The sequence below is a fragment of the Lutra lutra genome, chromosome 3 (assembly GCF_902655055.1).
Source record: "Lutra lutra chromosome 3, mLutLut1.2, whole genome shotgun sequence".
NCBI classification, from domain to species: Eukaryota; Metazoa; Chordata; class Mammalia; order Carnivora; family Mustelidae; genus Lutra; species Lutra lutra.
This window is the reverse complement of record NC_062280.1, coordinates 18,725,366-18,744,613: the sequence shown is the minus strand read 5'-3', so window position 1 is coordinate 18,744,613 and position 19,248 is coordinate 18,725,366. Positions and strand designations below refer to the sequence as shown.

General features: G+C 44.4%; 1 protein-coding gene across 4 annotated transcripts in view; it reads left to right on the top strand.

Annotated features, from left to right (window-relative positions):
• Positions 1–1,172: 1,172 nt before the first annotated feature.
• Positions 1,173–19,248, top strand: part of KLF7 (KLF transcription factor 7) — a 90,828-nt gene continuing 72,752 nt past the window's right edge. The window contains exons 1-2 of one of the 4 annotated variants that reach the window (XM_047720957.1): positions 1,184–1,311; positions 1,521–1,760. In XM_047720957.1, coding sequence (XP_047576913.1) covers positions 1,659–1,760 — 102 coding nt within the window. In that variant the 5' untranslated portion in view covers positions 1,184–1,311; positions 1,521–1,658. Of the gene's footprint in view, positions 1,761–19,248 lie in introns of all 4 variants that reach the window. The other 3 variants (XM_047720961.1, XM_047720958.1, XM_047720959.1) reach the window with 3 other exon arrangements.

Here is a 19,248-nt window from a genome sequence, read left to right as displayed (position 1 = left end):
ACTTCTCCCGACGCCACTTCGGGGAGCTTCAGATTTGAACACCATCCCCCCGTCCCCAAGCTGCCGGCTCCTGCCAGCGCTCCGCGTCTACCCAGGCGTCTTCCATTCTCTGTGACTCACACTCCAGCGAAACGTCCCCTTTCGATCAACCCTAACTGGGAGACTGGCTCGCGGCGCGGAACCCCCGCGGGGTCCCAGCGCAGGGCGGACGGGCGGCGGCGCGCACCGTGGCGTTGGCGGGGCGGGGCGGGGCGGGGACTGCGCGCTGCGCGCGGGGGGGCCGGCGCAGGTTGCTCGCTCGACGCTGTTCCCCTTTGTTCGGTTCCATTGTGTGCCACTTCCTCCTCGGGCGCTTTTTCCAGCGTCCGGGTGGGTTGTGGGCAATTTGTGAGGGGGCTTTTGGTGACTTTTGCTTTTTTTTTTTCCCCCCCTCGGTTTGTTTTATATTAAGTGAGGCCCTCCTTTGCACGCCTCTCCCTCGCGGCTCTCCGCCCCCGGGCCCCGGAGGGAGGCAGAGTAGGAAGTGTCAGTGCCTCCTCCCCCACCCCCGACGGCGGCTCCGCTGGGCTCCCGCCCCGCTCCTCCTCCAGGAGGCATCCTAACCCCGCATTCTGGACTTTCACCTCCTGACCGGCCGCGTCACCGCCAGGACGGCGACACGCGACCCCACCCCTCCGAGGGGCGCAAGCTCCAGGCGCCCAGGGCTCCGCCAGGCACCGGAGCGAGGGTCGGAGGCCGCCGCTGGCCCCAGCCCGGCCGCCTCGGCGTCCCGGGAGCCGGCGTGAATGTCGCCGCGGCCCTCCCCGTCCCTCGCGCTCGCGCTCCCCGGCCGCCGCGCAGCCGCCTCAGCCCCCTTATATAGCCCTCTAAAAATAGCTCGCCTCGCACCGCCTTGTAAGGCAGCAGGGAGATCCGCAGTCTGCCAATCCGCGCTCGCCGCCAGAGCCAAGCCCCGCCCCGAACCCCGCTCCGCGCTCCTCATTGGTCCTCAGTGACTTCATGAGCCCCCTGTTTACCTTACATGGTCACACGCGGCCTAATGGACGCCCTCCTTCGAGATCCCACGGCTGCGCGGAGCGCCGGGCGGAGGGGGGGGTAGTTTGGGGAGGGGGAAGAGCAGGAGGAGGAGAAAAGGAGGGGGGGAGAGACTACAAACTAGCCAGGATGGGGTGGGGGGTGGGGAGGGAAGGGGAGGGGGGGGGGAGAGAAGCGATCGCGAGAAAAAAAAAAAAATGCAACCTCCCAAAATAAAGAGCAAAGATTGCATTAGGAGCGAACAGCGCTGCAGAAATAGATGGCAGCTTCGTGTCAGTGAGTTTGCATCCCCCTTCCTGATCCACGAGCTGGAGTGATTAGAGCCCTGGAAGGGAATTGTTACTCCCGTGGAGAAGTCCCCTTTTCCTGGCAGCCGTCTGCACTTGTACATGCTGGATGCCTCTCTCCATCCACCCCACTCACTCTCTCCTCTCTCACCTCCTCTCTTCCTCTCTCCTGCATTGATTTTTTTTTTTCCTTTTTAGTTGACTGAAACAAAACAAAACAAAAGGGCCACTGGATGTCTGCCTTCTTGGGGGGTGAGCCAGACAGACTGACAAACAAACAGACCCAACTGTGTTCGGGGGAGGGTTTCTCCTCCCGTTTTGCCCGGCAGCAGCAGCATGGACGTGTTGGCTAGTTATAGTATATTCCAGGAGCTACAACTTGTCCACGACACCGGCTACTTCTCAGCTTTGCCATCCCTGGAGGAGACCTGGCAGCAGGTGAATGATTTAAATTACTTGTGTAAATCGTGTGGTGGCGGCGGAGACGCAGGGGCTGCGTTGGTGTGGGCTTGGGGTTGAATTTTTTGTTTGTTTGTTTTATTTTTTACCCCCTTTTTGGCTGTTTGTTGTCTAAAATGTTTTCGGAAACAGTCATCTGCGCTTACCTCTCCACCCACCCTCTAACCCCTTAGTGTGCTGAGCTGAGCAGCCGGTCTGAGCTGCCTGCGTTTCAGTCACCAACACACATCCTTGCGCACACGTTGTCGGGCTCACTGTCCCCAGCACAGACCTGCGTAACTTCTGGGGTTCGGAGGAACCGGGTGGGAAGCTGGTCTGGGGCTTTATGGGCCATGGATGACAGGATACTGCGTCCCTACATGTTGGAGCTCTACCTACTTGGTACCTTAAATCAGGTTCAGTTCTTTGAACTGGTGCTGACGACCGTCAGATGGGGGTCAGGAGGTAGGAGCATAGCAGAGTGTTTTCCCAGTAACTAGCGACTGTCAATAAAAGATAGAAACTGATTTGGAGATGAGAAGTTGGGCAGAAGGGAGAGGAGCCCAGTGACAAAAGATACTCAAGGATATCTAGGAGGACGATGGGAAGATGTATCTCTCTAATGCTGACCATGCACTGTACATTTCCCCAGTGCAATGTCTCCATATGTATCCTTGTTTTCTCTTTTTTGTTTGGGGGGTCCCTCCCTGGTTAGAAGCACAGCCTCTGACAAAGGGTGGTGTGTGCTTCCACGCCTCTGACTTTGTCTTAGAGGACTAGTTAAGAAAGTCCTATGATGCTGAAGGGCGCTGATACCAAGTTGGCTAGGCATCCCACTGAGGGCAAAGTGGGTCTGGTGACAAGTTCCCTGGGCTTTGTGAAGTGGAATAAAGAAAGTGCTGGTCAATGGAAAGTGCTAGATCTGCTGCGGAAACAGTCGTTTTCTCAGCAAGGATTAGGAAGTGCTGAAGGGACACTCTGCAGGAAAGATGGTGGGGGGGGCGGGGGGGCGTATGGGTATTCTTTAAAAATACTCCAGTGTGCACCATGGAACGTCCAAGAAGACAATCTGGATTTGCACATTGGAAGTGTGAACTCGCATAGTCCGTCTTGAAGAAACCAGCCTGTCCTTGGGGAGGACTGCGAGAGGCTTGGTGTGTGGCTGTTCATGTAACTTCACCCAGTGACAGCAGCTTGTTAAGGCTAATGAACGGCTGAATTTCCTCTGCCAGGATCCGAAGCGGGATTTGCCAGCTTGAGGCGGGGATGTAACAGTTGCTGCTTTAGCGAGTGGGGTTTGGGTTTGCTTATAGGGAGCGGAGAGGCAAAGCTGATCCTCTGACTGTACCTTTGTTACTAGTTGCTCTTCTGCCCTTATTAGAGGAGGTGAGTTTTCCTCCAGGTGCTGGCCTCTGCTGTCTCTGTGGCCACAATCCATTGCTGTCCAAGGATGCCGGTAGAGACCCTCGACTTTGTCTCTGAGTGCACACACAGTTCACGCATTCATAGCGCAAGGCGTTCCTTCAGTGCATCCTTTCCCTCATCCCTAATGAGACTGTCTCAGGAAGGGTCTCGCTAGATCTTTTCCTCCTTTTATTTCACAAGCTAAGAAAGCCAAAATGTTGCCAGAGTTTCATTTTCTGAAATAGCTTTCCTTTCACGTTGTCAGCCCACTGGTGTCAAACCGGTTGCATATTAACAACTGTCTAGACAGGTTAGGGTAGGGAATCTGTTGATTTAGTCAGCCTGCCCAAGGCAGCCCTTGTTTGTGACTAACTGTTAAGCAGTGTTGGAGGGAAAAAAAGTTGGCTTTATTTGTTACAGCGTTCCCTCCTGATGAATCACACAACTTTGTTTTGGTTCAAGTTTTCACAGTAGTAAAGCCTGCTTTTGGGGAAGGCCTCTCCAGAGGAAACCTGCTTTTCTAGATCTGGTTAGACCATCCAGGAGAGAGTCTGGATCTGTAAAGAAACATCACTGGTTTGATAATTAGGGGATGTATTAGATCTATTGTTTCCTCGGAAGCCTTCTGTGCTTTTTCTTCCCCCTCCTCTCCATACCCCTTTCTACTTGCCTCTGTCAAGGAACCTCTAGCTTAGTTTCTATCTGCAGGCCAAGGAATCTCATCCCTCCACCCCACCCCCGATACACACACCTCCCTTCTTATTGACTTAACCCTCCCCAACCAGCAACTACTCATACCTTAAAACCCTTTGCCAAGCTATTTGAGAGGCATGCTCATAGTCCACACTGAAATAGAACTTGTGGGGAAGCTCTGCTAAAGAAGATACCGCTCTAAGGAGCTCTCTGCCCTGGTCCCTGTAGTCACAACTGCTCTCTTGAAAGGTGACTGTGACTCTAAGTTCATGCTGATGACAAAACCTCCAACCTCCATCTCTTCCTTCCTCCCTCTCCTTCCCCCGCCCCTGCCAGCCTGTCCCCCTTGCTACTTCTGAGTGTAAGGAGGGGGGATGGTTATATGCAACCGTCGGGGCCAAGGCAACCATCACATGGTGAAATTTTGAGACTCCTTTGCTCAAAATGGCTTAAGAAGATTGCTACAAAGAACCCCCAGGCATGAGGAAGTTTCCTGATGCTCTGGGGTAATCAGATTTTAGAGGTCAGATGAGGAGCAATTATTAGATATTCTCTGAAAGTGAACAGTGTACCTGGCCTTGAGGAGATGAGCCAAATACAGATATTCCAATAATCTGATTTGGTTTGTGGAGAATGAGTGGCTTGGATAATAAACCCAAGAACATCTGTGCATTTGAAAATTAAGGATGGACTCTTTGGGGATTTTATTTTAAACTGTGGCCTGGAATAATTGTCCTGCTTAACAGTCAGTGAGCATGGGATGGTCCTTCTGTCATGGGGGTCGTCATTTTGACATTGGGCTTTCAGGCAGTGATGTCTTTAGCAACCTACAGCTCCAACTCTGAAAATCATTGCCGGTATAATTTTAAAATCCAGATGCACATCCTACATTAACAGCTCTCCATTCCTGGGCTCTGACTGCATACTTAAACACTTGGTCCAAGTAACATCATCTCTGCCTGTCATATAACTGTAAATTACACTGTGCTTTTGTGGTCTGTTATTTTATGGAATTCAGCTGACGCACAACTCTTAAGGCTACCAGCCTTCGATTCTTCGGAAACTTGCAGGAAATTTTCCAAGAGCCATCTGAGCAAAAGTAGGAAAAAGTCAAAGGTAGGACAGAAGCCGGAGTAGCTTATAGGTTGCCACTTGATGATTCATGAGTTTTGTTGCCTGTAGAAGTCGTGATTTTTCTGGACCCACTGCTGACTTGGAAAATAAAAAGGATTTGGTGTGATATTCTTGGTTATTTTTTCCCAAGAAGCTACAAAGACTTGTAGAATTTGGATAGATTTTGTATACCTCGTCTGCTCTTTCACGAGTACAGGTCAAGTAATGAAGTTCTGAGTCTTATTTGCACTTAGCTTTGCTCCATGCCATTGAGGAGCATGGTATGTTTACTTGAAAACTCTTATGGAATTATGCTTGTTGTTAATGCTGATTCATAATTGGCAGATGGGGTCAGTTTCAGGCCTCCTTTTTGCTCAGAGAAAATTTTCCACTGCTACTGGAAACAAATAAATAAATCATAGAACATTCCTCCCTCCTCCCCCATTCCCCCATTGTTTTAAACTAATGGCATACTTGGCTACTGTACGAACTAAAGTGTCCCCATAACACTGCAATTTCATCTTGGTTTCAGGCACTGTGGAACGCTTTCTACAAGGGCTTTGATATGAGGCATCTCTAGGGGACAACCTACAAAAATGGTTGCCTTCCAAGAACAGTCTCATGATACAACGGATGGGATTTGTTCTGTGAGCTACATTGCTTCTTCCTCTTTATGGTGATCTTGCCTTTGCACTGACTTCTACAGGCCTGAGCAGCCAGGTGCTGTCTCAGCCAGAAAGACAAAGCAAACTATAGGGTCCCTGCATCTGCAGGTTTGCCTCTGTCCCCAATTTGCAGAAAACCTTGTCATGAATTAGAATTTCTTGGCAACAGCACCACCCAGGGAAATTTGTAGACACAAAGGAGCCTTGCTAACCACACTGAAAGGATAAAATAAAATAAAATAGCTGGGCTTTTTTTTTTTCTTTTTGTATGTTATTTGTGTGCTCTTCAGTTACCATAAATCTTTTTTTTTTTATTTGAAACAGTGATGAAAAAAAATATGAAAACTGTCCCGTTATTCAGATTTTCTATATAAGGATGCAACCCCTAAATGTAGCTTTACAAATGAGAGCACATGTGAATGCAATCAATCACACACTTAGCCTTTCTTTAATAGACTGGTTTCCATGTTCTTTTTAGTAGATACATCTTTGTGTAGATTTAGGGGCTCACAAACATTATCATTCGGTCTACCTGTTTGCAGTTCAGTATTTTAAAGTGAGTGGATGTTACACTGCAGATATTTTTACTACATCTGTCTTTCGTGGGAGGATAAAGGAAGTGGTGACTTCTTTGTTCTCCGTGAAACTCCCACCCCCCGCTCCCTACCCCGAGGAGAATGTGATTTTGGGGTCCAGTCCATTTAAAGGGCAGAGCAGAAGATGCACGGTGACAGCCTCACCCTGAAATGATTTATGTCATGGGTATGTCACAGACCTTCAGATGTGGGCTCTTCCTCTCTTCCAGCCCATTCTAAATATAAACGCCAGTGGGGGCTATTTGCCTCTCCACTTAAATGGGAAGAGTTTAGAGAGGGTCCTAATGGGGCTTTTAGTAGCCCCTCTTATAAATCTTCAGATTCTTCTCCCTTCAGAGGATTCCTGATTTTAACTTTCTGAGTACAAGAAGGCATTGCAGTCTTCTTGAATCACTCCGTGCCCATTGCGCAAAGAAGAGTACCGTTTACTCTGGCCAGCCCCCACTGGCTCGTGTTGTTGGAAGGGCTGATGCCCCCTATCTCTGCAGTTTGTAGTAGTGTGCAAGGGTTTTCTTTTCTTTTCTTCACCTATGCTGGACCCTGTGACTGGCCAATGCAGAGAACGCCTTTGTGATTCTGGTTCACTCAGTATATCCGTGAGCATGTATATTGGAATTGGGATTTGCTGAAAGTTTAGGACAGCTCCCCAGTTTAACCTGAGTGGTGCCAGAAGTGAGGGGTGGAGAGTTAGTCTCTATACGGAACAAATCCCTTTGTTTTCCTGAATCATCTGAATGCTTACTTAGCGTAAACAGGTAGAAACGTTTTAACCCAGACTCCTGGATCTTCACAAGTACAGTGATTAGGAAGCTTTACAACTACTAATGGTTTTAAGTCAATGGAACAGTTTACAGTGTCTCATCATTAATGTCACATGTAACCTAGGCAAGCCTGCCCAAGGCACTCCGCCACCCCGTTCCGTTGTGTGCTCACCCTAGAACATCCACTTGAGAAACCACCCTTTTTCAATTTAGTTTAAGAGTTCCCAAAATAAATGAAGTCTTGCCATTACCAGCACATGCTTTTACCTAAAAATGGTCATGATCTTGGTTGCCTTTATCTGCAGCTGCTGATTTGGAGAATTAGTTCTATTGCCTTGAGTCCTTTTTGTTTTCCTCACTTGGCATTTTGGTGTGACAGAGGACTTGCTAAGTGTCCTGTTATTGTGGCCATTTCTGCCTCCATTAGAGCAACTTCTAGTAGCCCTATCCACCACACATGTGGTTGATTGGTATTATAGCCAAGGGTCAGCTGCAGCCTTGGAAATGGGCCTGGTGTCAGCCTGCTTGAGGTGTGGGGGACTTCTGATTTCATAGTGACACCATTCCTGGTTGAGCTGGTGAGTGCAGTCAGTCACACCTTGTGAGATTTCCTTTGTTTAGGTTAAAATATAGAAACCATTTCACAGTAAATCCTTCATTCCTTAATTGTGGTTATGTACAAAAATACTCTTTGGGTGACAATGCACGTATAGAGTCTGACCTATAAGCTTGACTCCAATAGGGGAGAGTAAGCATGTTCCAAAGTAAGTGATACAGAATCAGAATGTAATTGCCAAAAAAAGAAATTTTAAGTCCTGTGAGTTTTTGAACACTGACCTGTGCTTGTCTGTATTTACCCACTTTTGCCACAACCTTGTTTATAAAACATGCTTGAGATTTACTAAGTCCTGTTGCTCTTTTAGCTAATGGCACGTTGGGGCTGGTGGCGTTTTTTAGGGCAGATGAATATACAGTGTGAATACACGTCTGTAATGGCCAGGAAACAGCATCCATGTCATTCGGAAATGATTAGATGTAATTAAAATAATGAATGTAGAGCCACATGTGATATCTATTTCTGAATATGGGTTTATTGACATTTCCTGAGGGTCATATTGAAAGTCAGGCCCCAGGCCTTGTATAAACCTAGGAACATAGAATCTTGGAATTTCAAATCATGAAAGGGGTCTGGGTTTCTTCAGTTCTAAGATGCTAGTGTTAGACCAAGTGGTTGTTAAAGCAGGTGAAACACTGAACCCTCCAAGGTCATAGCTGTTGTTAACACTGATGGCTCTTCCAGGACTCACGACCCTTTTCTGATGCCCACATCAGTTTGCTTGCTTTTGGTTACACTGTCTGGGTATACTTGGAGTCACTTCTCATTCTTACCTCCTCTCTCTTTCCCTCCCTCCCCTTAAAGGGAACAAGAAAATCCCCTTTTTTTACTTAGAACATCACGGGCACATGGGATCTTGGAAGCTCATGAATATCTTGGTGAAGGCTTATGAGTCTGACTGAATCCCTTTTCCACTTTTATAATAATGTGTGGTAACCTGGAAAATGTACACTGTCCTGGGAAAAAAAAAGCCACCAATTACAACTCTAGTTTTACTTTAAAAAAAGTCTGGGGGCGCCTGGGTGGCTCAGTGGGTTAAGCCACTGCCTTCGGCTCAGGTCATGATCTCAGGGTCCTGGGATCGAGCCCCGCATTGGGCTCTCTGCTCGGCAGGGAGCCTGCTTCCTCCTCTCTCTCTGCCTGCCTCTCTGCCTGCTTGTGATCTCTCTCTGTCAAATAAATAAATAAAATCTTTAAAAAAAAAAAAAAGTCTGTCACTTCAGTGATATCAGGTAGAGTGGTAGTAAAGAATGTGCGGGATGTTATGGTAGGGCTTTGGGATGGACAGTAGAACTGGGGTTTTATGTATAAAGTATCCAGTGTGAAATGGCTTTTTCTCTGACAGCTTGCCAACAAAGAGACCGCACAAAATGGTAACAGCAGTCATATGCCAATTCAGGAAAACTTTTTTGAAGTTTTTTAAAAATTACTAGAGTAGGCTGGATGGGTACTGAGATTGTAATATTTTACAAATTTGAACCAAAAAAATGCGACATACTGGGATAAGCAGTTGGGAAGAAAGTCAGCTTCTGCGCACTTTTCAAAATGTCCCTTTGGGGCTGGTGGATGAAGTGGGCCTAAGCCCACAGTATACCTCTGAAGGAAGGGAAACATAGGGTGCTCTTCACCCCTTCACCTGGTGATTTTTTGACCTTCTCTACCCAATCTTGGGGACTTACGATGGTGAGAATTCTCTGTGGGAACTCAGCTCACTGATCTGTTTCACCTCTACAATCTTAGAAACTGCAGTTTCCTCTCCAAATGGAGACTTCTTCATTTCTTCAGAGCTGTATCCTGAATCTCCAACTGCAGATATTTTCCTGACTTTCAGGTCCCCAGTGTGGGGATGGGTTGCAAACATGAGATGGACAATAAAGGCTTTCGGGGTTGTTACATGATCACCTCAGCTGACTGTGTCACAAAGCTCGAACTCAGCAACATCTTTCTTCCTTTGCGGGCTGCCTAGTCTATTTTATTGAGATGATCTTTCTTCTTGTGATCTATGTTTGAAGCTCTAGTCATCTTTGGCTACTCTCTTCCCTTGCATCCAGTCAGATGAGAATCCCACTGCACTACCTCACCGTGGCCTTTACCTTCCTGCCCCTTCTCCCATTCTGCAGGGTAGCCCTGACACCGCCCCTGACAGAGTTTCTACTTCCATCACCATGTTTTCAAGCTCTTGATGGCTCCCTGTTGCACGTAGAATGAGACCAAACTTCTAAGAGTCAGGATGTTCTAGGATGTTCAGCTTGGCCTGGGTAATCATCACATTTCCCCCTTTTATGTGCAGTAAGTGCCATCCAAACTGGATCACTGTACTTTTCCTGCTCTGGTCTTTATTTCTGTCATTCCTTCAGCTTTTTATTTCTTTCTGCCTCTTCCCCTCTGATTCTGTTTGTCCAAATTCTACGCATCCTTTAACTTTCAGATGGTTGCCACATCTTCCAGGAAACTCCTTTCCCTTCCCTTGGCCGATAGTAACTGTTACTATTTCTACACTCTTGTGTAGAACTTTTTAATTTTTCATGATGCCTTTTAGTTTTGTTTTGTAGTAGACTTTCTCTTTATTTCCCTCCTTCCCTCTTTTTTCTTTCTCCCTTTCTTTCTTTCTTCCTTCCTTCTTCCCTCCATTTCCTTCCTTCCTTCCTTCCTTCGCGTGTCTTTTTTTCCTGTTCACTGTTTTTCCAGTTAGGTTGTTTGATGTAGAGCAGAGTTAATGCCTTGCTTATAATTTTGATAATCAGCTTTTAATATGCAACCCTTTAGGTTCATAGAGAGCCTTGTACACAGTAGGCATTCCGTTGATATGTAGGGATTAGGATATGATGGTGCGTTAGAATTTGACTACGTCTGCAGCAATGGTTTTCAAGCATGGCTGCACCCCAGACCAATCAAGTCAGTATCCCTTTAGGTAGAATCCAGGCATCAGTGTTTTTTAAAGCTTCCAGGTTATTCCAATATGCCGCCAAAGCTTTGAGCCATTAAGCTATGGAGAATTAATGTCAGATATATCAGAGTTGCAGGTGCCTGCTGCTTATATGGAAATTCCTGCTTTCTAGTGTAACTTGGAGTCTAAGTGTAATGGAGGTTTAGAATAAAGCAGGACAGTGCTGGTGGATGTACTTCGCCCAGCGCAGTGGTTAATAGTGATGGCTCAAGTGTTGTTTCATCCTTCTTGTTTTGCTTTCCCTTGCCTTAAAGTGTCAAATGCAGTCCCATTTGGCTCACATTCCTGTGACCCAGTAGATGTTTGCTTAACTTGGTCAAATTCCGTTTCTGGTACCTTTGTGGTGTTGGGCATTCAGCTGCAGCCATGCCGTGCTTCAAATAATTCATTCTCGGCAGGCCCTCAACCATGAGTTTCCACTTACCTCAGCCTGCTCTGTGGTTTTAAAGGGATGGGTACATGCATGGACATCTGTGGGTGATGCCAGGTAGGCATTAGGTAGCAGCTCTACATATTTCTTACTGACCTCACTGTTTGGAAGTAGACTCTGTTTATAAAGGATTTCAAAGGACCCATGTTTCTAGTAAGAGGAGCAAAAATAAACTGTGGAAGAATTGCCACTGAGGACATTCAGGCAAGGAGGCTGCCTCCTTGTCCGTGGAAGGCTTAGCTCTTGTGGTAATGACCATGGCATGTGGTGATCTTCACAAAGAAGCCTTAGAAATGCCTCTGTTTCACACTGTGATGTTTGCAAAAATGTATGTACTATAGCTACATCCTTTTATCTATAAACCGTCTTTGATGGGGGTATGGTTGGCAAGAAAGAACATCATGAGAGGAGTAGGGTTGAAGGATGCCTTTTGGAAAGCTCAACCCAGCTGTGAAAACGGCAATTAGCTGTGGAGCAGTTGCTGTGCAAGGGAGTGCCTGCCTGCTCCTGACCCTGCTCACAGGCTCACCTTCCGGAGCCGTTAGCTGGAATTCAATGGAGTGGTCATAGCGCTGGCTCTTATTTTTGGAGAGGCGGCAAATTTGTCAGCGTACAAAGGAGTGGAAATAGATTCCCCCTACCCACACCTTTTGAGCTTTCAGTGTTTGTACAGATGGCCACTATAGACCCTGTTCATAGACCCCAGTTCCTGCCTATGGTGGGAGGAGGGGTCTGCTGCAAGGAGGCCCTATTTGGGGCTGATTCTCCAGTGAACCACCGGACATGCTGCTCAACGGCAAACCCAGTTGCTGTTCTAAGATGATTCAGCCCTTACTGGTGTGTTTGCCTCTCTACATCAAGGTTCATGGGTTTTTGGTTTGTTTGTTTGTTTGTTTGTTTGTTTTTTTAGTATGAACCAAGAGGTCATGTCTTCCATGATGGGGATTTTCCTATTTACTTGGAGAGTCTAACAAGCATCTCTATTAAGGGTTCAGTCAGAAGGGCTCCGAGTGTCTTGCTCATGGTCTCTTGTCATTAGCACGTTCTTTCTGTAACTAAGGAGCAGGGAGATATTACAGAATTTCCCATTTGGAGGTGAGAAAATTGAAGCAGAGGAAGATTAAGGAAGTTATCTTTTTCGCAGTTGCAAAACAACTGCAAAACCAGTGTCCATGGAACGCACTTTCCTCTTCCCTCTTTCCTCTTGGCCACTCTTCCTGTCATCATAATAAGCATCATTATGATATTAGGTATTAGATATTATTATAATATCTAATATGTATCAGATATTACCTGAAAATGATCTCATTTGAACTCATCATATGCAGCATTTTATTTAATCCTCCCAACTCTGTGAGATACAGATTCTGCATATCTCCATTTTACAGATGGAGACATTGAGGTTGGAGGTATTAAATGACTCGCCTGAGGTCACACAACTTGGAAGTGAGGATCCAACCAGGCAGTCTGCTCAATACTCTGAATTTTTAACATTTATGCTGATGCTTGGTGGGATAGGAGACACCAGGACAGAAGCTTAAGGTCATGGCCTGGCAACCGATGGACCTGTATGGATTTGAATAATTCTCTGGTCTGTCTTCTTCCTGGGGCTTGGTTTTTTCGTCTGTAAAAAGAGTGGACTATGCTATATCTCCTTCAGGTCACAGTGTTTGGTGGTAGTCAAATTACATGGAGGTTTTGGAATAAGGCAGAACTGAAACCTCGAGACAGTATCTCTGAGCCTCATTCTGTCATCTGCAGAATGGAGTTAATACTGCTTCCAGAAGGGTAGGCATGTTGACTCTCTGGCCCAATGTCTAGCATTAGCATCCACTTAACAAACGCTCATTTCTTCTCCATTTTCAACTATCTTTCCTCTCCTCAATAGCAGTGCACAGTGGTACAGGCTCTTTTTCTAAATGGTATCACTGATCTATGACACCAGTGATCCTGGAATGTCTAAGAGAAGGTGAATGATGGAAAGCAGGGCAAGAGAGAGGTCTGGGCATTGTGCATGGTATTCCTTTATCCATCCCACAGGGAAAGCTCTTATGAAGTCACTTGTACTTAGAACTGGGGAAAGACTAACATACCCATTGTCCCCTGAAACTGGGCCTATGTGACATGTTGAAATTTGGCTGGCCTGCTCATGCACATTTCCAAACCCATTCCCCTTGCTTTATCTCCAGTCTTACTTATGACTTACTTCCCGTAAGTTTTTCCAACATGTGGTTATTTTTTTGAAGAGCCAGAATTAGGCATATATAACATAATACAGTGCTGGTTACTACACCTGCCATTTCTGCCTTACCTGATGACTGAGCTTACAGCAACTTATGAGAGTGAATCAGGTTTTATGAGATCTATAAATATCTCAGATAGGATTTTTATTTCATTTTCCTCCTTCAAATAAGACATAATGGAAGCACTCACATACACAAGGAATATTCTTTCTGTGATAAAGTAGGGCGTTTTTGAATTGGCCTCTGAAAAGCAATAATTTGATGTGGTTGTTCATGTTGGGAGTTTTATGGGGGAGGGGAAGAATCATGCATACACTGCCATAAAACTCAAAGATTATTTCCTCATATTGAAGGTTTAGCCCAGCACCTATGGAGAGATTTATTTCAGAGATGCCAGCCGGGTGCACAGACTGCATTTCCTCTTTCTGAGGAGTGTGTGTATTTGTGTTTTCTTTGATACATAGAAACCAGGGAAGGCGGGCCCCATTGGCTGGCAGGAGGGGGGCTCCTAGAAAGAACATTTCCAGTTCTTTCTCTAGCCTGCTTCCAGCTATCCCAAGGGAGAATGTCCTCATCCTTCTCCCCACTTCAAAGATTTCCTGGGAAGTCTTCACACCACCTAATATATCAATGAGATCTTTTTCCTGGAATTTCATTAAAAAAAAAAATCCTAAACTCTTTTTCTTTTTTCACATCCAAATTTTTTTTTTTTTAACTATACATCAATCAATACCAGGAATGGAAAGGATTTTTCTTATCTTGCTATTGAGAAGTATCTAGAAGGAAACTTGAACATGTAACTTTAAAAAACAAGCCGTAAGCGTTCTAAGTACCCCACTCCATTTGCCATATCTAATCCAGGGCCATCGTGACAAATTTAACTACAGATTTAGCTGTCTGACTTTCTGATTACTTAGGTGTTTTTGTTTTGTTTTGAACAACCTCTCCCTACATACATCTTCCCCAGTTCTCAGTAGCTTTGTGTTTAACTAGATGGTAATTTGTTCTCATGTGAACTTAGTATACCTGAACCAAAGACATGCAGAGGATTTTTGCTTTAGTATCATTTAAATTTTTTTCTATTTAACATCATCTCAATGTGGAACATAATCTTACCATTTTGGCTCTGCCACATATACCCACTATTTTGTGCTTATCTTCAAATGATACGATCTCTTTCCTTCTGGCTAGAACTTAGTTTAGGGTAGAGCTAGGAAGAGTTAGATTATCAGGGACACAAACAGGAGGCTCCTAGGCTGAACTGGCTTGAAGAGTTGTTTTATTTGGCCAGCATACATATTTCAATTTTCTTTTTAATTTGAATGTTTTTAGACAGATTGTGTGCTCATCAGTTAACCTTATCTCCGTTGTTTCTACCTAACTTCATTTCTTTTTTTTTTAAGATTTTACTTATTTATTTGACAGAGAGAGATCACAAGTAGACGGAGAGGCAGGCAGAGAGAGAGGGAAGCAGGCTCCCCGCTGAGCAGAGAGCCCGATGTGGGACTCGATCCCAGGACCCTGAGATCATGACCTGAGCCGAAGGCAGCGGCTTAACCCACTGAGCCACCGGCGCCCCCCTAACTTCATTTCTGATCTCTGACCTGGACAGCATACCTGTGGATTTGTGAGTCCTAGTCTGGTAGCTCTCTGAGGCACCCCCCCCCCCAAAATGCTATGATTTGGGAACAACCTTTATTTGTCCACCCCAGTCTCAGGCTGGATTGCTTTATACTCTCAACCAGAATTCATTTTCATTGTGTCTTAGATTTCTCTGCCTTCCTGAATGTCTTTGTTTGGGATTCTATTTTATAGAGCAGCTTCTAACTTGCATCTGAATTTCTCCTAGTCATCCAGGTTCTGTTGTAGATCTTTGAAATCTGGGATGGAAAAGACCATCTGGTTTACCCCTCTCCCTGCCTGGGCTGAGCAGTTGCTCCAGAGCACGTTCCTTCCTTATTGGTATTTGCAGCATTTTCCAATTTGGAAACTGAGTTTCCTGAGCTTGCATCCATCCCCTTTTTGGTCTTAAGTGAGAGCAAAATGGGACAATACCAAACAAAAAGTATTTTTTGGTCAGATAGCCCTCATTACAAATGGCTGCTATTGTCAGGGTTTCTTTTGTCACTCCTGGAGACCCAGTTGGTCAGTGGTGGGAAAAACTCCTTTTTGAGGAAGAGAAACACATAACAGGTTTCTCAGTCTGACATAGAGGCTTGTTGTACAGAATCCCATTAATTGCTTTAACTGCTTATTTTTTGTTGAGGTGGATTTTATATGACTTGTTTCACGGAGGAAATGATGCTTTTTGTGTGAAGACGTCCAGGACATTATAATAAAGTACTTTCCTGAGAATCAAGTAATTTGCTTTCTTCCTACCCTTGGCACGCAAATACTGCCAGCAAGGCACTTGGCCTTCATTTTCTAATGCTTTCAGGATGCTGTTCTACATTAGAGGTATTTAAAAAAATTTATTATTTTATATTGGCTCCCTTATATTACTAAGGATATCACTTAGGTTGACCAGATGGTGAATTTCAGGGTCGTACTTTTCCTGTTTAAAAAAGCCATTTCTTTGAAATACTTGATGCTGAGGGTTCCTCCTTCCTTTCTCCAATCTCCCAATTCCTTTTCCTTTTTTTTTTTCTTTCTTTTTAAAAACTTGAGTGCTAAGTAAAGGCCCAGCATCATTATCCTGTTACTATACATATTAAATACTTTTTAAACTAATAGTTATTTTACTGTGTGAATTAGCTTACCATTAAAATATTTCCGAAAAAATATTTCAAGGAAGGAAGGAAAAGAAAAGAAAAGGGAAAAAAAAAAACAAACCAGGCATGTGGACTTAAAATGTCCTTGCACAGTTTTCCTGTTAAAGAGAAGCAGAATGGAAAAAACCAAAAAACAAAAAACAAAAAAAAACCCTTTGTTTTCCTACCTAAGATGTGTCTGCCTACTTTTTCCTCCTGCTTTTACTTCCATGATCTCCTGTTTGTGCTCCTTCTTCACAGAGACTAGAATTTTACAAATAATAGAATTTGAAGAGCATGAGACACCTCATTACAATCTCTCTTCCCCCTCCTCAGTTTACAGGTTACCTCCCTGAGCCTTAGAGATCATTATTTCAGTCTGAGCCAATATTGGACCTTCAAGAATTGTGAGCCCCTTTTCAATAGTTTCAATATATTCTCATGTTAACACAGTGTGTGCTTCAGCATGGTTCAAGGCAATGCCTCTCAAAGGGTGGGATGCACTTCTTAAGTTTCAAGAGCGCAGTGTTAAATAACAACAAATTACCATGGGAAGCGGTATTTTTCCCTTTTTAGATTTTTTTTTCAATCCTTTTGACTAACTCAAGGAGAAAGACTCAGCTTTGTGATAGTATGTCTTTAACACCAAAGGCTTGATAATCTTTCTTTCTTCTCTTCCTCCTTCTCCATCTTCTCTTTTTGCTTTTTTGCTTTCTCACTTTCTCTCTCCCCTCCTCCTCCTCTTCCTTCTCTTCTTCTTCCTCTTCCTTCTTTTTCTTCTTCTTCCTCTTTCCCTTCTTCATCTTCCTCTTCTCATAAAGAGAGAACAGATCTCAGAACCAGAGCTTCTGGCAGATAAACATCCAGCTATAAGTTAATAATACCATTTTGGTTTGTTGTTTTTAATTTTATGGTTATCTTTTATGAATAAGCATTTATAGGAAAAGTATTTTAAGATATATGCAACCTTAATACATAACGTCTTAGGGAATTAAAAAAGAAAATGATAGGGAAATGATTGTACAGATGGAATATTGATTTGGTAAAAATGCATAGAGGTGGAATGAAAATTAAGTTTGAGAAATACTGGTGTGGTAGAAAATTCAAGAGATTTGGAGTCAGAAAATCTGGAATTTTGTCCTGACTTTGGAAGTATAGACCAGGCAAATTGCTAACCTGCATTTTCCCATCTGCAATATGGGGATTATAATAATAGGATTGTCATAATCAAATGATATATGGATGTGACAGTGACTTGTAAACTGTTACATGCTATACAATGCTATTGTTTTCTATTCTGTGGTAGGAAAGGCTTTTGTTTTAACCTTTAAACTAGCACTTCTTGTTGGCTTTCTTCCTCCCTATTATTTCTGTTCAGTTTTCTGAGGAGTAGCTTTTTATTTGTTCAAATAAGGCTATAACTTGTGACATACAGCACTTGGAAAAACTTTTCCTACTGGTTGTCTAAAAGTGGGGACATTTCTGTGTGTGTGTGTGTGTACACGCACACACACATGCACACGTGCGCTAGTTTTTACATAAACTTTGAAAAAGTAAATTTAGTTTATAATCTATGGCATGCCAAAACTTCTGGATAAATATAACAAATTTGCTTCATTTTTAGGTGCATTTTTAAAAATTAGAGTATTTTACCGTGCATGAAACAGGTGTGTGTGTGTGTGTGTGTTAGTACCCAAGGATAAAGATTGGTTTGGGGTTTGTGTAGAAGTGAGAATTCTGGGGACAGTTTGCTTCTGAAAGTGGAAGTCTGTGTGTCTAAAATGACTCATTAACAATGTACTGTCACATGTTGTTAGATGATAAGAAGATGGGGACTTACCTGAGTAGGAAGTCCAAGACTTACCATGACTTCTTAGCTTGACTTCCAAGGAAACCCAGCTTATGTCATATAGGTATTGGAGTGACAGATCACCACACATGCTGTCTGGAACATGATCTCTTATCCCAGCCTAGGGCAACCCTAGTAGGAGGTAACTTTAGATAAGATGGGAGGTTGATCTCTCTGATGAGGACCACACTGACTCCACTAAGGATGCTGAGATCTCCTTGCCACTTAAGATAGGCGCCATACTGATGAGGATTTAGGAGACCAGAATGTCAGGTCAAAGGTCTGCTCAATACCGCCTCACCTGGAGCACTGGTGGAAATGTGGGCACACTTAGATCTCTGCTTGTGAGGGGCCACCAGAGTTTAGTCCATCTCTTCTGGGGTGGAGTGGCTCTGTTGTTTTTATCCCCATGAGAAGTAGAAGTTTGCACCTGGGATGGCCCTGGGGAGCAGCCCATATGGTAGCTTGGCATAGACCTCTCTTGCCTGTCTGTTGGGTCAGATCACAGACACAGCTCTCCCCTGACAGTAGGTAGAGTGGGATGAGGTCCCTGAAGCTCACAGCTTCTAGGTCGCTCTAGCTCCAGACTTTCAAGGAAAAGTGAAGATGAAGAGGGTCAACCCACTTCTCTAGGGACTTGTCAGGACATCCCTTTGGCTCAACCTGCCACGTGAGAAATTTGATTCTGGGGTCAGGAATGTGACAAAACACTTGAGTATGCAGCTGGGTTTTTGCCGTCAGTGTGATTTGCAGGGAAGTGTGGCCATAAAATGCTTGAGATCACGAATTGGACGACTCCCCATCTGGAGAGCCATACCTTTCTCTGCAAAATTAAATATTTATGTACTCTTAAGGTTTAGTTTTGATTTTTTAAAGAGGATAGAAACACACTCAACTATTAAAAAAAAAAAAGACAGCATAAAATGCTTTAGATCTAGTGGTAATATTTCCAAGTTCATAACAAATAGCTTTATTGGAAAACATTGTTTTGTTCTTTAAAGAAAATCAAACCAGTCCTAAAACATTTCAAGAGCCGGATGATCTGCAGCTCTGGCCAGAGGACACTGTGCAGGGAGCAGAGGCCAGGGGCTAACATTGGTCTTCAGCACATTATGTTATCAGAGAGCTTGGTCATTGTCGTTTCCTCCTCCTCCTCCTCGCCTGCTTTAGGGTTCCTCTGCTGTGACTTTCTCCATGAAACACTGACTTATTTTCCCTTTTAAAAACACTTTTTATTTTGAAATGATTATAGACTCAACAGTGAGTTGCAAAAATAATTCAGACTCCCATTCACCTTCTACCCAGCTTCTCCCAATGGTGACATGTGATTATATAGTTATCCAGTGAAGGCTTGGTTTCTTCTGAGGCACTTGGCTCTAAGGAAATGGGGTGGGTGTGGGAGGAGTAATCACCTAGAAAAG